Consider the following 15404-nt stretch of genomic DNA (forward strand, 5'->3'; position numbering starts at 1 on the left):
AAAAATAGTTGTTTAATCTCCTTGGGAATTATATATGAAAACAGGATTTTCCTATCCCTCTTACTCAAAAGCAGGTTTTCAACTGGGATAGGAGTTCCAGGGTCCATCATTTTGTTTGTCTGCTATGGGCAAAGGGTCTTCTTTAATGAGAAGTGGCTAATTCATACAAGTGTGAAAGGACCAGTGTCATGGGTGTCAGACCTGTCTTCTCTTTCTAATCGGCTGTGTGACCTTGAGCAAGTTACCTAGCCTCTCTCTGAGCTCCACTTTGAAAATAAGTGGAAATTACTAATACCTACTTTATAGTTGTGAGGATTTGATGAAAATGCACGTAAAGTCAGCTGTTTGGTTATCTTGTGAGAAAGTCTAGTTAAGCTGGAAGCAGTTTCATGGGAAGGTCTTTTCAAGGCAAAAGTAACTTCCGTTTCACTTGTATTACCTACTTGGTACCAACTTAAACAATCTCAACTGGAGAGGAAGGGCCAGAGGGCCCCACCTGCCAGGCAGTGCTTATTACAGCATCCTATAGACATTCTAATAGGTTTTGCTCTGTGTGAAGTGGGGCCTCTTTTTCGTCTCACCAGTCTTTTGTAAAATTATTTTTGTTAATGTGGAGTTGGATCTATTTGGGTAATATTTCCAAGTTTTAGAATAGCTAAAACTATTCTAAACTCAGCTAAGGTGAGAAGTCTCACGCCAGGGTACCTGTCCTCAGTAGGGTCTGTAGGGTATCTTGCTGATCTTTACTCCCAGGGTTCTTAGCCCACCTGTGAGTGCCTACTGAATGTCAAGCACCAAGTGTTATTAATGATTTCTGAATGTGTGGGGCTAGCAAACTTTAGGCTCCATTTTCCCAGTTTAAGACAGGTTGTGTTTACTATTAAATACAATCCTATGGAGCAGCACGGCAGGTTGGCAAACTCGGAAAACTTGCTCAAGGTCACTATGGGAAGTGGTACGGCCGTGATATGAACCTAGGCAGGCGGCGACCCCAGAGCCCGCACTCTGGCCAGGTTGGCTGAAATGTGAGCCTGGCCCTGAGGGCAAGGGCCCTGGCGATGAGCGCAGCTCCTCCTCCCTCACGCTTTCAGAACTACATTTCCCAGCGCCCATAGCGGAGGCGGGCCGCTCCCTCCTGTTTGGACTACGTTTCCCATGGAGCCATGCGCCCCCCTGCTGCCCCCGTAGATTTCCTCAGCCTCTTGGGGCTGCGCCGCTTCCGTCGGACTCCATTTCCCGGTGGCACCCGCGGCTGGGCGCGGCGGCGGGGCGGCCCGAGAGAGAGGGCGAGGGCGAGGGCGAGGGCGAGGGCGAGGGCGAGGGCGAGGGCGAGGGCGGGGGCAGGGGCGGCGGGCGGCCCGCGGCTGAGGAGGCCGCCGCCTCCCTGGGCCTGCCGGGGCGGCCGCCTCCGCGATGCCGCTACTCGTGGAGGGGCGGCGAGTGAGGCTGCCGCAGTCCGCTGGGGACCTCGTCCGAGCCCACCCGCTTCTGGAGGTGAGCAGGGCCCGGGCGGGGGGCTTCGAGGCGGGCCCGAGGGAATCCGCAGGCGGTCCAGAGCCCTCCTCACCCCGCCGCCACCACCCGCTCTCCCCGAATCAGGCTCGAAACTTGGCGCAGCGGAGGTGCTATCGGCACATCCGGAGCCCAGGCCGCCGGCAGCAGAGTTTCTGCCCTCGCTTGAGGCATCTGTGGAGCTTTTACCTTCTTTGGACCTCAGAGGGCATCTGCTGAAGCCCCTCTTTTTCGAAGGGAGGGAACGGGGGCCCAGAGAGGTTAGGTGACTTGTCCAGGGTCGCCCAGCACCGCGGCTTGAGGACACCCCGGGACCCCCTTTTTCCAGACAGGGCGGTCCCAACCTCCAATCCGGACTTGGCCCGTTTAGGCAAATCTGGGCAGCGCCCTTGCTCGCTCCCTCGCCGGGGATCCCCACCCGTGGTGAGCGCGGCATCGTCCTTGGGTCCTCAGGAAGCAGGAGGTTTTCTGGGGTGGGCAGGGGCATCCTGGCGGGTCGCCTAGTCTTCTAGACCCGGGGCCTGGGGCTCCCGGTTAGTTTCAGTCGGAAGAAAGGGCCCTATTTTCCCCCAGCTGGGGCCGTGTTGAGGAACCACACCCTATGGAAGGGTTTTTTGTTTTGTTTCCTGCTTTTGTCCTTAGATGGACCTCTGAACCCTTAGTCCAGGCTTATGCAGAGACTGTTTGGAAAAGGGTTCTTACTGTAAAAGAAAAATCCGAACCAAACCTCCCACTTGCCCCAGATCCAGCTAAGGGGAAATCAACCATTTCATTGATTTAAGAGATTCATGTTGAGCCTCTAATGTACGTTGCCTATGGTGTTTGCCTCTTTCCCCACAATCAGGACATTTATAGGGTGGGGATGGTTTTTAATCACAGGGTGGCTCAAATACCATGACTGTTAATTAAGTGCCATAAAGGGGGAAAAAAAATGCCCCTTTTCACTCTGCAAAGTGAAGCCGGGGAACCTGATTGAGTCTGTAGGCTTAGGGAAGGTATTTTTGGGTTTTCTTCTGTAACAGTTGCAGGGTGATTTTGTCTGCATGCTTGTTTTGTTTACTTTCCTTTGGTCTCTACCCCAGAATGTAAGCTTCCTGAAGGCAGACAGTGTGTCTTCGTATCCTCAGAGCCTAGGGCAGGCCCTGTCAGTGAATCTGTGCTTTGTAAATATTTGTTACACAAATGTCTGAGCAGAATGACCCCTGAAAATGACCCAAAAGATGAGGGGGGGGGTGTGTTACTGACGGGGAAAAGAGGACAACTCTGTGTGATTCTCAACTTGCATTTCAAGAAAACAGTAGTGATATTAGCCAACACATACTGGGCACCTAGCAGACACTAGGTTAAGTGTTAAGCACTTTCCTTGTACTGTGTCACTGCCACACCATGAACTGGTGCAGTTGGGAGTACGACTCACCAAGGGAGAAAAAGTGCAGCTGCCTAAAGAATATAGGTGGCACCCTATTTTTATGTCTGCTTGAAATTTTCTATGATAAAAAGTTAGATCAGTGTCCAAGGCAGCCCCCTAAGTGTGGAGACAGGGGGAATGAGATGAGATACCAGGGTGGCTGGCCCCCTAGAAGGGAGGTTTGGCCTCTTTGGGGAGACGTGGCCTAGAAATGCTGTGTAGTGGGGACCAGTTTGCCTTACAGGAACGGGGAGGCGGGGGTGGGGGCACTTCCATCTCAGCAGCCTAAGGGAAGAGGGGGAGGGCATTCTAGCTGAGCAAGCTGGACTGTGCCCCGTAGCCCCTGGGCGGGAGGGGAAGGGCCCCGAAGGCGGGTGGACTGGCCCGTTTCCCTGGCAGAGAGGGCAGGAGGGGCAGAGTGGAAGATAAGCCGGGAGAGGTAGGTCGTACCTAGGTGGCAGGGGTTTAGATGGATCTTTCAGCTGACGTGCAGTGTGGAGAAATGAAAGGTTTAATTATTTTTTTTAATAACAAGTAGTGTCCCCTTGGTAAGAAAATAGAAATTATAAATCTCAAAAAGAAGAAAAAAGAATCTGTGACCACAACCATGCTTCACATTTTGCTATACTTTTTTACATGATAGCATACTATATATTCTGTTCTATAATGTGTCCTTTTCACGTGACAGTAGGTTGTGAGTATGCAGTAGCAGCACTTACAAGCCTGTCCGTAGCTATGCTTAGCATAGGATAGTAGTAACAACAGCAACAATCATAGCAACGCCGTGGAACTTGCTGAGCATCCCAGCCCTAGGAAGCAGGTACTGCTGCTGTTCCCATTTTACAGATGGGGACTCTGAGGCACAGAGGGTGGAGTCAGTTGCCCAAGATCCCACATCCTGTGAGTGGTGAAGCCTGGATCGCAACCCAGGCGGTCTGCCTTTGCCTCTAGAGCAGCAGTGCTCAATACATTAGCCACTGGCCACATGTGGCGATTTACATTTAAGTTAATTAAAATTTAAAAATCAGCTCCTCAGTCACACTAGCCACGTTTCAAGTGCTCGACAGCCACGTGTGGCCAGTGGCTGCTGTATGAGACAGGACAGGTACAGATCCTTGCCATCGCTGCAGAAAGCGCCTTTGGGCGGTGCTGTCTAGAGCCTTTGTTCTTAACCAGTCACTGGACGCTCAGAAACTGGTCCTGCGGCCTCTTGAGAAACAGTCCCATGGAATTCCACGTAACTTAGTTCCTGCCTTTAAGCATGCGCAATATTTATGCTCTTTTCCCATTAGGAACATTCACAGAGCTAAATCTTTATAAACCCCTGTAATTATTCCTCAGAAGGGTTTTTTTGAGCAGAAAAGCGGGGTCAGGACAGGGGACCAGAGGTGGGCAATGGTGACAGCCACCCCCTGCAGACCTGCTGTCAGTTAATCCTCCCACAGCCGAAGGAGTGGCCGTCATCAGCCCCGTTTCCCAGAGGAGGGGACGAAGCACCGAAGCTCAGCCTAATGCCCAGGTCACTGGCTCAGGGAGAGGCCCCCCAGCACCACCATGCTCTGTGTCTTCCCCCGGGCACTATATTGCAGGAATTTAGGTGTAAGGGAAGAAAGGACTGAGATAAGGTAGCGCCCAAGGGGTGGGAAGAAGGCTCAGTTCTGAGGGCTGCGCCTGGTGGCGCTCTCATACTTGCTCTCCCGTTTTCTTCAAATTTCAGTGTCACTCATAAGTAGCTTTCTGGGGACACAGCCACGGCCACTTGTCATGTGTCATCTATGCTGCTTTCACGCTGAGGAGCTGAGACCGCACGGTCTGCAACGCCCGGGATACTTACTGACTGGCCCTTCTCTGAAACACGTGTACTGACCCCTGGGTTAAGAGAACGGTGCCTTCCGATAGGGACTGGGAAACGAGGATGAGCCGTAGCAGGGAGAGACTGCGGGAAAAGATATGTTTTTGTGAATCTGAGCATCCAGCGGATAGAAAAAGTTCAGAAAACGACTGCTTTTATTTCAGAAAGGATGCGAGTTTATAAAGTAGGACTGTGTGTTTTTCCACAGAAGAGAACTCTGGCTAACTTTTTTTCATTTTTTAAAGTGAAAGACCAAAGCAATGTTGCTGTTTTCACTTTCTGGCCATTCTCTCTCCTGATAATTTGTGCTTCTGTTTCTCTGGGAAATAGTAGGAGCTGTGTCGATGAGAGACGTTGTGATTTTTGGTCTTGGGCATGCAAGTGATAATTCATTTCTCAGAAATAGCTTTGCTTTTGGGTGGTGACCAATTTGTGAAAATGAGTGGTAAAAATTTGCCTTGACTTCTCCCTCCCCCTCCCCAAAAAGAACAAAAAGAGGTAAGTATTAAAGGAATAAAAAAAAGGAAATTCTGCATTCTCCTTTATCTTATCTTGAATTAAGGTGAGAAATGGTGTGAAAATGAAAAGTGCTTACTGCTATGAGGTGTTGCGAGTTTTTGCACAATTGGCTGCATCTCTTTCTCCCTGACTCGGCCGTCCGATCACACACTGCACTTCACTCAGTCCTTAGTTCCTTTCTTCTTTAAAACATTTTTTTTATTGAAGTATAGTTGATTTACATTGTTGAGTTAATTTCTGCTGTACAGCAAAGTGATTCAGTTATATATATATATATACTCTTTCATATTCTTTTACGTTATGGTTTATTACAGGATATTGAATATAGTTCCTTGTGCTGTACTGTAAGAACTTGTTGTTTATCCATCCTATATAAAATAGTTTGCATCTGCTAATCCCAACTTAGTTCCTTTCTTAAATGGAGGGGCCGGTCTCACTATAACTGCTGCCTTGCTTCCAATTAATGAAATCTTATTAAAAGAGAACCCTCTAGAACTCATCAAGCATATCATCATGTTTTTTTACATCTCTTGTATTTTGTTAAGTAAGCAAGTACTAACCTAAATTAGCACCAACCGTGAGGAATGGCCGGAAGCCAGTATAAGACCATAAAAATGTTCCCTGGTCTAGACAGTACACAAGCTCTGTATTTGCACACATGGTTAGGAAATTGCTTATTGAGGAGTTTATTTGTTGCAAGTAAGAAGAAAATTATGAAACATTTTAGTGATGCCTCAATTTGACGTTTTTGAAAAAAAAAAGTTTAATTTAGTTCTCATGAAGGAATTAACCACCTGAGTTTTTTCCCCCCAGGCTTACTAATAAGAATTTATACAAATATTCAATTAGTCAGAATTTTCACACCTAATATTAACCTATCTTTTCATAAATTTGCTTATTTATGAGGGCTCCTTTTTGGTTTTCTACTTTAATAACATAATTACATCATAGGACATTTGGAGAATAGAGCGACAGTTAAATGACTTGTGTTTGCCCTGTTCTAACACAATCATGGTTATATTGGTGAATTTCCTTCCAGTATTTTTCCCTATATGTGGCAACATTTTTAGCATTGTTGTATTAACAGCATATTTGCAGCTTAAATTTTTTTTTTTTTTTACTCGAATCTTGCTCTTCAGTTTACATTTCCAAACTCTTTTCCCATAGTCTTCATTTTTCATGACTGTGCAGTTAGCAGTTGTGAGTTGGTTCTGCATAATTTACTTGCCTTTTCTGTGGCTGTCCCCAGCTTTGTGCCATTCTCGATAACAGAGGGATTGAGTGCCTTTTGGGTTATTTCCACAGTACAGATTTCCAGAGGTGGGGATTACTAGATTAGGAGATGGGTAAGGTCTGGATCCCTCCTCCTCTTTAAAGGAAGTGAAGAAGGTCTGTGATTTCTGAGCCACCCAATCCCCTAGTCCATAGGATCTGATTCTCTTTACAATTGTGAAGAGTGGGGAAAAGAGTTTTGCATCTTATTTCATAGGTACTAGAGTCTTGTTCTGTAGGGTGAAAAAAGAACAGAACTTCCTTGTTTCCTTCACATTGTTCCACAGGTAGTTACTGCTGCTGCCTTTTTATTTTAGCTTTTCTGTCAGATAATACACACACCTCAGACCTCACGAGTGTGTGTTTCCCACGTAGTGTGTTTCCCACGTAGGGCACACTTTGGCTCTCTCCACCTCTCTAGTCACTCAGTCCTCACTAATTTCCATCACTATTGTATTTTTTTTTTTTTTAATTAAACAGGAAAGAGCCAGACTTCTCAGAGGTCAGTCTGTTCAACAAGTGGGACCCCAGGGCCTTCTGTATGTTCAGCAAAGAGAGCTTGCAGTGACCTCCCCAAAGGATGGTAGGTTAGGAAGCAGTGAATTGGGCGTTATCCCCAAAGGCTATTGGATATTTTATTTTATTTCTTTTTTAAACAGGCTCCATCTCCATTCTGGGTTCTGATGATGCCACCACTTGTCACATTGTGGTCCTGAGGCACACAGGTATGATGAGAGAGATGAAGGAAACCGTTAACTTAAACGGACCCGACACGTGGGACCATGAATTTCTCGATTTGCGTTTCCTGGCTCCGCTTACCTCTTCTCCATCTGCATGGCCCCTCCCTGTGGCCCTGGTCAGATGGGTTGGCTGGGCAGCCCAGACGTCTCTATTTTTCCTTTTACAGGCTGTTCAAAGATGAGGCGGTCCGAATGGACAGGCGTAGACCTGGCCTGCTCCCCGAGTTCTCATCGGGAATAACATGAGTCGTTTCACCCTTGTTCTTCAGGTAATGGGGCTACCTGCTTGACACATTGTGACGGAACTGACACCAAAGCTGAGGTCCCCTTGATCATGAACTCCATAAAATCCTTTTCCGACCACACTCAATGTGGAAGGTGAGCTCCACGCTACTCTGTTTTGTGATATTGGGAACTTGACACCATCGCGTAGAGGAAACAGCTGTGGCAGCTGTTCCAGCAACGTGGCCTGTCACCAGCACCGTGGCCGCCTGGTCCCCCTGGAGCAGACTGTGGCCCAGCGTCGGCCCCTCATCAGTAGTTGCTGAGGGAGTGAATGGGTGGCGGGTACGAGGGGAGGTTTGACTTTGAATCTGTAGTTCTGTTCTCAGTAATGTCCTCTTAGATGTCCGTTTTGCGGACATTGCCTTGTTACACCCCAGCGGTGGAATCTCTTCATTCCTTCAGCAGTTGTTTGTTGAACGTTTCCTGTGAACTAGAACTTGTTATAGGGACATAGCAGTGAATGGAGTAGACAAACCCTGCCCCCGCGGGGCTCATATTCCACAGCAAGGAGATGTCAGCACAACAGGATTTTAACGATGGACAGGGCTCTGAGGAACACAAGGCTGGGGAGGAGCCGGAGATGGCCGGGAGGAAGGGGATGCAGTTCTCAGCGTCATGGATTCTGTGCAAGAGCTGACGCCTGCCCTGGGTGTCCACCACAGCGCCCAACCCTCTCACCGGTGACAGAAAGCGTGACCACCTGTTTCACGTGTGCGGCCCCGAGATTCAGCTTCCCAGAGCCACAGGGTTAGTTAAACGGGAGGCCCACGGCCGCGGCCTGGCTTCTGGCTGGTGCTCACGCCTGTCCTCTCCCCTTTCTCTCTCGTTGGCGGGCCTGGCAGGCATCTCATCTTATTTGAAGTCTAAGGCAGCAGTTCATTTGAATGAACTAGTCTAGTCATATGCAAGTTCTTAGAATCCCAGGGGTTTAAAAGACCAGCGTCTCTGTCCGAGTTTCACTAGTGTAACACAGAGCAGTTTTTAAATTGAACTCTTCTCCTGCCAGGTCTGCGACAGGCTGGGCTAGCCTCGCGGCTCTGTGGCTTGTGCAGTCGCCAGACTGCTGGGCCCTCCAGCTTACGTAGCCGGACTGGGCCATGGGCCCAACTCCGTGATTCTCAGCACACAGTTGTGAGATAGAATATGTCATGAGGCGACTTGATGCTTTGCCCTGTGCTGCTGATGCAGAAGATTCTGGTTCATTCCTCAGCAGGATTTTGTCTGTCAGTAGAAGGGATGTGAAATACGGCCACACTTTCCTAAGCTTTGGTTGCCAGGTTGTCACAGGCTGAGGACCAGGGGTTAGCAGAGAAGTGTGCATGGGGCACTCAGGGTTAACAAAGTTAGTGTGGTCTTTCCAGCTGTAGGGCTTCCTACGTGGAGCTTTGCTGTGCATGGTGACTCCCTTGGGGAGTAGGCAAGGCTTCCCAAACTTATTTAACCCCAAGAACACTTTTTTCTGTTTCATGAGGCCAGTGTTCAGGGGAACACACTTTGGGAAAAGCTGGTGTTGTAGATAAGCATGTGCTTTAGACACAGACGCAGTTTCCTTCTCCGTGAAACGGAGATGCGAACCCGTCTCTCCACGATGCTGGGCGGTAGAGAAGACGGCGTCTGTGCAGGGATGGTGTCAGTCCCGCCCTTCCCAGTTCTGCACCCCAGGTCCTCTTAGGCTGAGACTTTTAAGAGGTTTTGGAAGCATCCCGCTGGGGGCGGGTTGATAGTGTGACATGGTTGTCTTCTTCCAGGGTAGCCTTTTTCACCCTGTGCCTCAAGGTGGCCTCATGTTTGTGTTAAGACACGGCTCCGCTCGGCCCCCAGGCACCCGGGCAGGGTCGCAGTGTGCTGCACCGGTTCTTGTGCGTGTGCTGAGGCGTAAACGGGGCCCGGGAGCCGAGAGCTAAAGTTCACAGCAGACCCAGCACACGCTGTCCCGTGCTGTTCGGCCTCTGACCACCTCCTGTCTCTTCGCCAGGCTGGAAGTGCACCTCGTGGGCGGCTTCAGTGATGACAGGCAGTTGTCACAAAAACTGACGCATCAGCTTCTTAGTAAGTTCACTTTTTTCCTCACATTTGATAAAAATATGTATCTATTTTTGCTTAGATAAAAATCCCAATTAGTACAGGACCTATGAGGGGTGCACCTGCTTGGAGCCACACAAACTGCTCAGCTTGGAATCTTCCATAAAGACTGGATAGCAAGGAGCTAAATGCTCAGAGCTAATGGGATGGGGACAAGATTTTCTTTCAAAATAGCAGGTGATGCATCCCGAAATAGCAAGTGCTGTGAATTGTGTGAAAACAGGAACCACCTTCTGGGCAGAAATGTCCATTTTAATCTGAAGAGAATTAAAACTCTGATAAAAGCCAATTTTCCCTGTTAAATTAGCAAATATTACAAAAAAAAAAAAAAAGATGTTCTTTGATTAACCATGAGGCAGCGAGGTGGGTGTATTCCTGCAGCACTGGAACATACTTTGGTGTAACCTGTCAGGAAAGCCATTTGGCATCATGGTCCATCAAGGCCCCAGTAATTCCCCTTCTGGGAATGTAGTATAAGAAAATAATCCGAAATGTACACAGAGATTTATGCCCAAAGATGGGCAGTAGAATGTTATTTACAATCGGAAATAATCTAATGTCCATTAGTAGAGGAATAGTTATATAGCCATTAAAAAATAATACTTATGAAGAGGTTTGAATTACATGGGAAAATACATATGTACAAAACAATCAGGATATAAAATTGTCTACATCTGAGCTTAGCTGTGCACGGACAAATATGGCAGGAAATATACTGAATGTTAACTGCTAGGATTATGGGCATTAAAAGCCCATACACTTGTATCTTTAAAAACCCACATATTCTTTCCACTCTCCTGTATTTTCCAAATTTTTCATAATGATCAAATTTTTTATGACTGATAATCAGGAAAAAATAGTTATTTAGGAAAAGGGTAAAAATCTTATGAATGAGTTTGTCCGCCCAACCTCTCAGAATGGAGAGAAGAATGGAAAGCCTTGGTCGAAGTTTCCTTCGAGCTTGAGGCTAGGAGCACATCTGTCCGTTGGCAGGCAGGGTTCTGGGCATCAGCTCACGTGGATCTGACCTCTGATAGAGGCCAGGTTGTGACTGGAAGGCTAGTGGATCCGACTCTCTGTCCCCTTCTTGACTTGTTCAGCATATGCTCTGCTAATTAAAGGAACTTTTTTTTTTTTTTAAATTGTGTGTCAGATGCCTGAAATCTTTTGAATACTGCACACAGCTCAGAACTGGCTTATATATTGGCAGATGGATTTTGGGTTTTTTTTGTTGCTTTTGTTTTAATATTTATTTCTTTAGGCTGTGCCGGCTTAGTTGCGGCACTCAGGATCTTCCTTGTGGCATGCGGGATCTTTTTAGTTGCAGCAGCATGTGGTACCTTTTTTTAGTTGCAGCCTGAGGACTTAGTTGCAGCATGCACGTGGGATCTCGTTCCCAGACTAGGGATCGAACCCAGGCCCCCTGCATTGGGAGCGAGGAGTCTTACCCACTGGACCACCAGGGAAGTCCCTAAAGGAACTTTTTTGACATCAGTTTTTAAATTCTCATTGTAGGTGAATTTGACAGACAGGAAGATGACATTCACTTGGTGACATTATGTGTGACAGGTAAGTTCTGCCATCTTTCCCAAAGCAAAGCTGTAGATTTTGGGGATGTTTTGCCCTCGCTCTTAAAGCAGGACCCAGCATCCATGCCTCAGTCGCAGACGGCACTGTTTGTCAATGCTGTGATGCCTTCTGGCTTTTCCCGTATCTTCTGGGATGGCCTTCCCCGCCCTCCCCACTCCAAATCCTGCTCAACCTCAGTTGAGATCCTGACGCCCCTTGAGTGCAACTCCTCTGTCCTTCCTTGGGATTCTCAGCGGTCTGCTCTGTACTCCTGGGAAGGAGGAGGGGCCAGATCCCGGAGAGGAGCTGCCGCCACGCGTGTAGGCGGCTGGGAGGCCCGGACTCTGGAGAGGCGTTTGTTTGCTATGACCTTAACTGCTCTGGGGCTCAGCGGGGAAACAGGGACACAGTCCCTTTCATGTTCTCATTTCCCCCCTTTTGCAGTGGGGGCTCCTTCTTGGCCTTTATTTATGGAAAATAAAAGTGATTGTTTGGTATTTCTTAAAAATTGATCTTAAAATTTCTTTTTTTTTACGTGTTAGAATTAAATGACCGGGAGGAAAATGAAAATCACTTTCCAGTAATTTATGGCATTGGTAAGTAGCGTGTTGATCGGAGGGTTTATTGGTCTCACACTGACAAGACAAGCTCTGGTTAAAGGGCAATTCCACCAGCTAGTAAGCCCGTTGCTATTGGTGTGTCACAGCCTTAGGTTCAGATCCTGACTTCTCGGTGTATTTGCTGGGCAAGAAGCTTACCTTCTCTAACCTTTATCTACAAAATAGAGAAAACATCCAAATCCTAAGGCTGTGAAAAGAAAAAGGGTAGCAAATATAAAGTGTAGGCATCACCCCCGTTAGGGGAAAGCTGAATGTCAGTGGTCTCTGCTCCCCCAAGAGGCCTCTCTGCTTTTTTCCAGCCAGTGCTCTGGGGGCTGGAGCAGGGCATTTGAATTTGAATCTTCTTATACTTAGGGAACTAATTAAGGTTTTGATTGAGAACAAAGATCCAAAGGAAAGTGTGCAACCACCAGGCTGAAGAAAACCCAGAACTTCCCTCCCTCCTATAACAGCCCCTAGGACTCCCAAGGCTGGAATAGGGTGAGCCCGGCTGTCCCTACAGAGGGCTCCTGCCATACCTGTGACATCTGATTTATTCGGCTGGGTGCTCACTGCTTTATTCTCTATACTTTGTATGTCTGAAATGGTTAGTAAAAACCAACACACAAACACCAGATTTGGCCCCAGTCCCAGGCCATGTTCGCAGCCGTGTTTGGTCACAGGGCTTGACCAGGGAGGCTTTGCCACGCGCTGCCTGAAGAGATGGCGCACCTCCTGTGGGGGGGACCCTTGGTTCGGAACCAGGTCTTACCTAGTCCAGCTCAGGCCTCAGCTCTTCTCAGCGAGATGCTTGGCTAAAGGGTTGCATTATCCCTTTCCAGGAAGGGAGACGCTACAGACACCTAAGAGTAACTTTGTTCAGTTTCCACTCTTTTCTCTCTGAGGGAGACTCATCCATATTCTATTACATGTGGTGGTGGAAGTGTGAGACTGTGCCAACCCTTGTGGCTTTTGTCAGTAGGAAGTCACCCTGTTGTCCCTCAACAGCTGTCAACATCAAAACCTCAGAGATCTACAGAGCCTCCTTCCAAGACCGAGGTCCGGAGGAGGAGCTACGTGCCGCACGAGCTTTAACAGGAGGACCAGTGAGTTTGATATCATCTTTATGTTACAGGGTTAAGGAAAAAAGGGGGGCATCAAACTCCAAAGTCTTAAGTTTTATAGACCTTAGAAATGAAAAGTTTATGTCAGTTCTTTAAAGTTGTACATGATCAGGAACCACCACGAACACACCATGTAGAATAATAATGAACGTTTTCAGTTATAAGCTCAAGACCCCAGTTCCCTGCCGTGAAGATGTTGGGGAGGTATGTGAACACCCAGCACCCAGATCCAAAGAGAACGAGCCCCTTTTACTTTGTAAGAACTTTACCAGTGAAGCTGCTGTAAAGAAAGGCAAGCTAAGGGGGAAGAAGAGCCTTCTCCCCTCTGCACCTCAGGATCACACTCTCCTCTGGACCAAGTAACTGAAGACCAGTTTGCTGGGATTAATTGATTAACCCCAAGAATAATCGAATCACTTTAAAAGTCTCGTTGCCTTAGGATGCTTTTTAATTAAGTAACACCTTCATTTTAAAAGTTAGAAAAATAAAAACCTAAGACTTACACGTTGTTTGAGGAATGGGAGAAAGAATCCTTTTAAAATGCTTAAAGTGTGAAAAAAATAGAAATCGCATTCAGAGCACCCAAAAGAAATCTCACTTATGAAATGCTGCCACTTTCATTGGAAATGTCTGGATTCAGTGGTCTGTTCTGCCAACCCTTTGACATTGTTAGGGATCCTTTTGCAGCCTCTCAAGTAGCGTAACAGCCTTGATTTAGCTAAGATTCAGGACATATTTCAGTCTCAGTAACCAAAATTGAACATTGCTGGTGAAGCTGAACACTACCATTGGCACATTTGAGAATTCAGGGAATTGATCATTTGGCAAATTAACATTTTTACAAATTGGTTTTTCCCTTCTTTTGATGGAGCAACGGCATGTGTACTTTTAAGTTTCAAGGTTACTCGGGGTGTGAATAATGAGGCAGTGTTTCATGTAGCATTGAGGAGTGTGGACTTCAGTCAGACACACCTGGGTCTGGGCCTGGCCCTAACGCTTATGGACGTGTGACCATGGGCAACGGGCCCGTCTCTCTGAGCCTTGGGTTTCCAGCCAAAATGGGAAAAATGCCATCTTCCTGCAGGACTGTTGTCAGAACTAAACAAAGTAATGTCTGTTTCCCACAAAGTGCAGTACCAGAGAGGTGGAAAGTATTCAGTAAGTAGCAGCTTCTGTTACTATGAGACAAAAATTGAAAGAAGCTTATCATCCAGACAAATGCCTTAATTTCAAGACTACACTGGAGCTTCCATTAAAGGTAGGGTTTAAGCTGATAACACTCCTTAAATTCTATCCTTGAAATGTTCTTTTTCAGATGATTAGTATTTACGATGCAAAGACAGAACAACTTCGTATAGGACCATATTCCTGGATGCCATTTCCCCATGTGGATTTCTGGTTGCAGCAAGATGATAAGCAAATACTAGAGGTGAGAATTTACAGGTTGGGTAAATCTTAAATCTGTGGACCTTGGTTTCCTCATCTGTAAGGAAAAAAAAAAGGGATTAGACTAGATAACAGCAGCTTTCCCTTCAGTGTTTGGAGGATGCCATTGGCAGACCCTGTTTAGCTGCTGTATCAGTCGGGGGTAAGTGGAGTCCTGGATGGACATCAACGCAGGGGAGCAGTAGGCAGCCAACTGCTTTGTTCTCATTAACCCAGGACACCTCGTTTCTTATGTAATTTTACAAATTACACATATAGTGATCTGAGAACAGCCTGATTAATGTTTAAGGAGCACAGAGAGACTCTGACATCTTTATCAAAGTAGGGAACAGAGCAGGGTTCTTCTCTCACGCCCCAAATCTTGTTTGTTTTTCCAGAACCTTTCCACGTCACCTCTGGCTGAGCCCCCCCACTTTGTTGAACATATCAGATCTACCTTGATGTTTTTAAAGAAATACCCTTCTCCAGCTAACATGCTGTTTCCTGGAAATAAGGCTCTACTCTACAAAAAAAATGAAGATGGCTTATGGGAAAAGATCTCTTCTCCAGGAAGCTAAAAATAAATAGGAATTACCAAAGAAAGCAACTTTTTGGCATGACAAAAGACCACTGGTGGAGGTAGGAAAGAATATGAATTTGGAATCTACATCCATTCAGTCTTAGGTCTCTTTCCTTGCTCCGTGTTTTTCAAATGACTTTAAAATAAAATCTTATTTTGGCAAAGGCATTTGTTTAGGTTTACTTTTTGGTTAGTAATGAGAGGCAGAGGAGAAGCCAGCTTTCGCACTGTGCTATAAGCAGCTATTTCAGATACTTGGGTAAGTCAGTCTAATTCTGCTAAATTAGTGAATGAGGGAAAAAACTGTCATCTATTTTGTTTAAAAGAACAATATTTAAAATGCAGTAAAGTTCGGTGAGAATTTATACATCTCACAGAGATTTTTTTTTTTTGACCTCAAACTATTTTAGAAGCATCAAATCCAAAACTGATGTTAT

General features: G+C 46.7%; 2 protein-coding genes across 4 annotated transcripts in view; one reads left to right on the plus strand and one right to left on the minus strand.

The window, feature by feature from the left end:
* Nucleotides 1-1332: 1332 nt before the first annotated feature.
* On the plus strand, nt 1333-15131 carry NTAN1 (N-terminal asparagine amidase). 3 transcript variants are annotated; one of them, XM_059898174.1, is made up of 10 exons: nt 1333-1494; nt 7044-7146; nt 7223-7288; nt 7573-7681; nt 9564-9637; nt 11186-11239; nt 11782-11835; nt 12847-12944; nt 14278-14391; nt 14786-15131. In XM_059898174.1, exons 1-10 carry the CDS (start codon nt 1414-1416, stop codon nt 14963-14965), a joined length of 933 nt encoding a protein of 310 aa, XP_059754157.1. In that variant the 5' UTR covers nt 1333-1413; the 3' UTR covers nt 14966-15131. The 3 variants fall into 3 exon arrangements, with proteins under 3 accessions (XP_059754157.1, XP_059754159.1, XP_059754158.1); XM_059898175.1 differs by lacking the exon at nt 7044-7146 and having other exon boundaries at nt 1413-1494; XM_059898176.1 differs by lacking the exons at nt 7044-7146; nt 7223-7288 and having other exon boundaries at nt 1412-1494.
* PDXDC1 (pyridoxal dependent decarboxylase domain containing 1) overlaps nt 12946-15404 on the minus strand; it is a 57646-nt gene continuing 55187 nt past the window's right edge. Inside the window, exon 24 of the mRNA XM_059898173.1 lies at nt 12946-14445. Within this exon, the coding sequence (XP_059754156.1) occupies nt 14386-14445 (60 nt within the window). The 3' untranslated portion in view covers nt 12946-14385. The remainder of the gene's footprint in view (nt 14446-15404) is intronic.

This window comes from Balaenoptera ricei, chromosome 15 (assembly GCF_028023285.1).
Source record: "Balaenoptera ricei isolate mBalRic1 chromosome 15, mBalRic1.hap2, whole genome shotgun sequence".
NCBI classification, from domain to species: domain Eukaryota; kingdom Metazoa; phylum Chordata; class Mammalia; order Artiodactyla; family Balaenopteridae; genus Balaenoptera; species Balaenoptera ricei.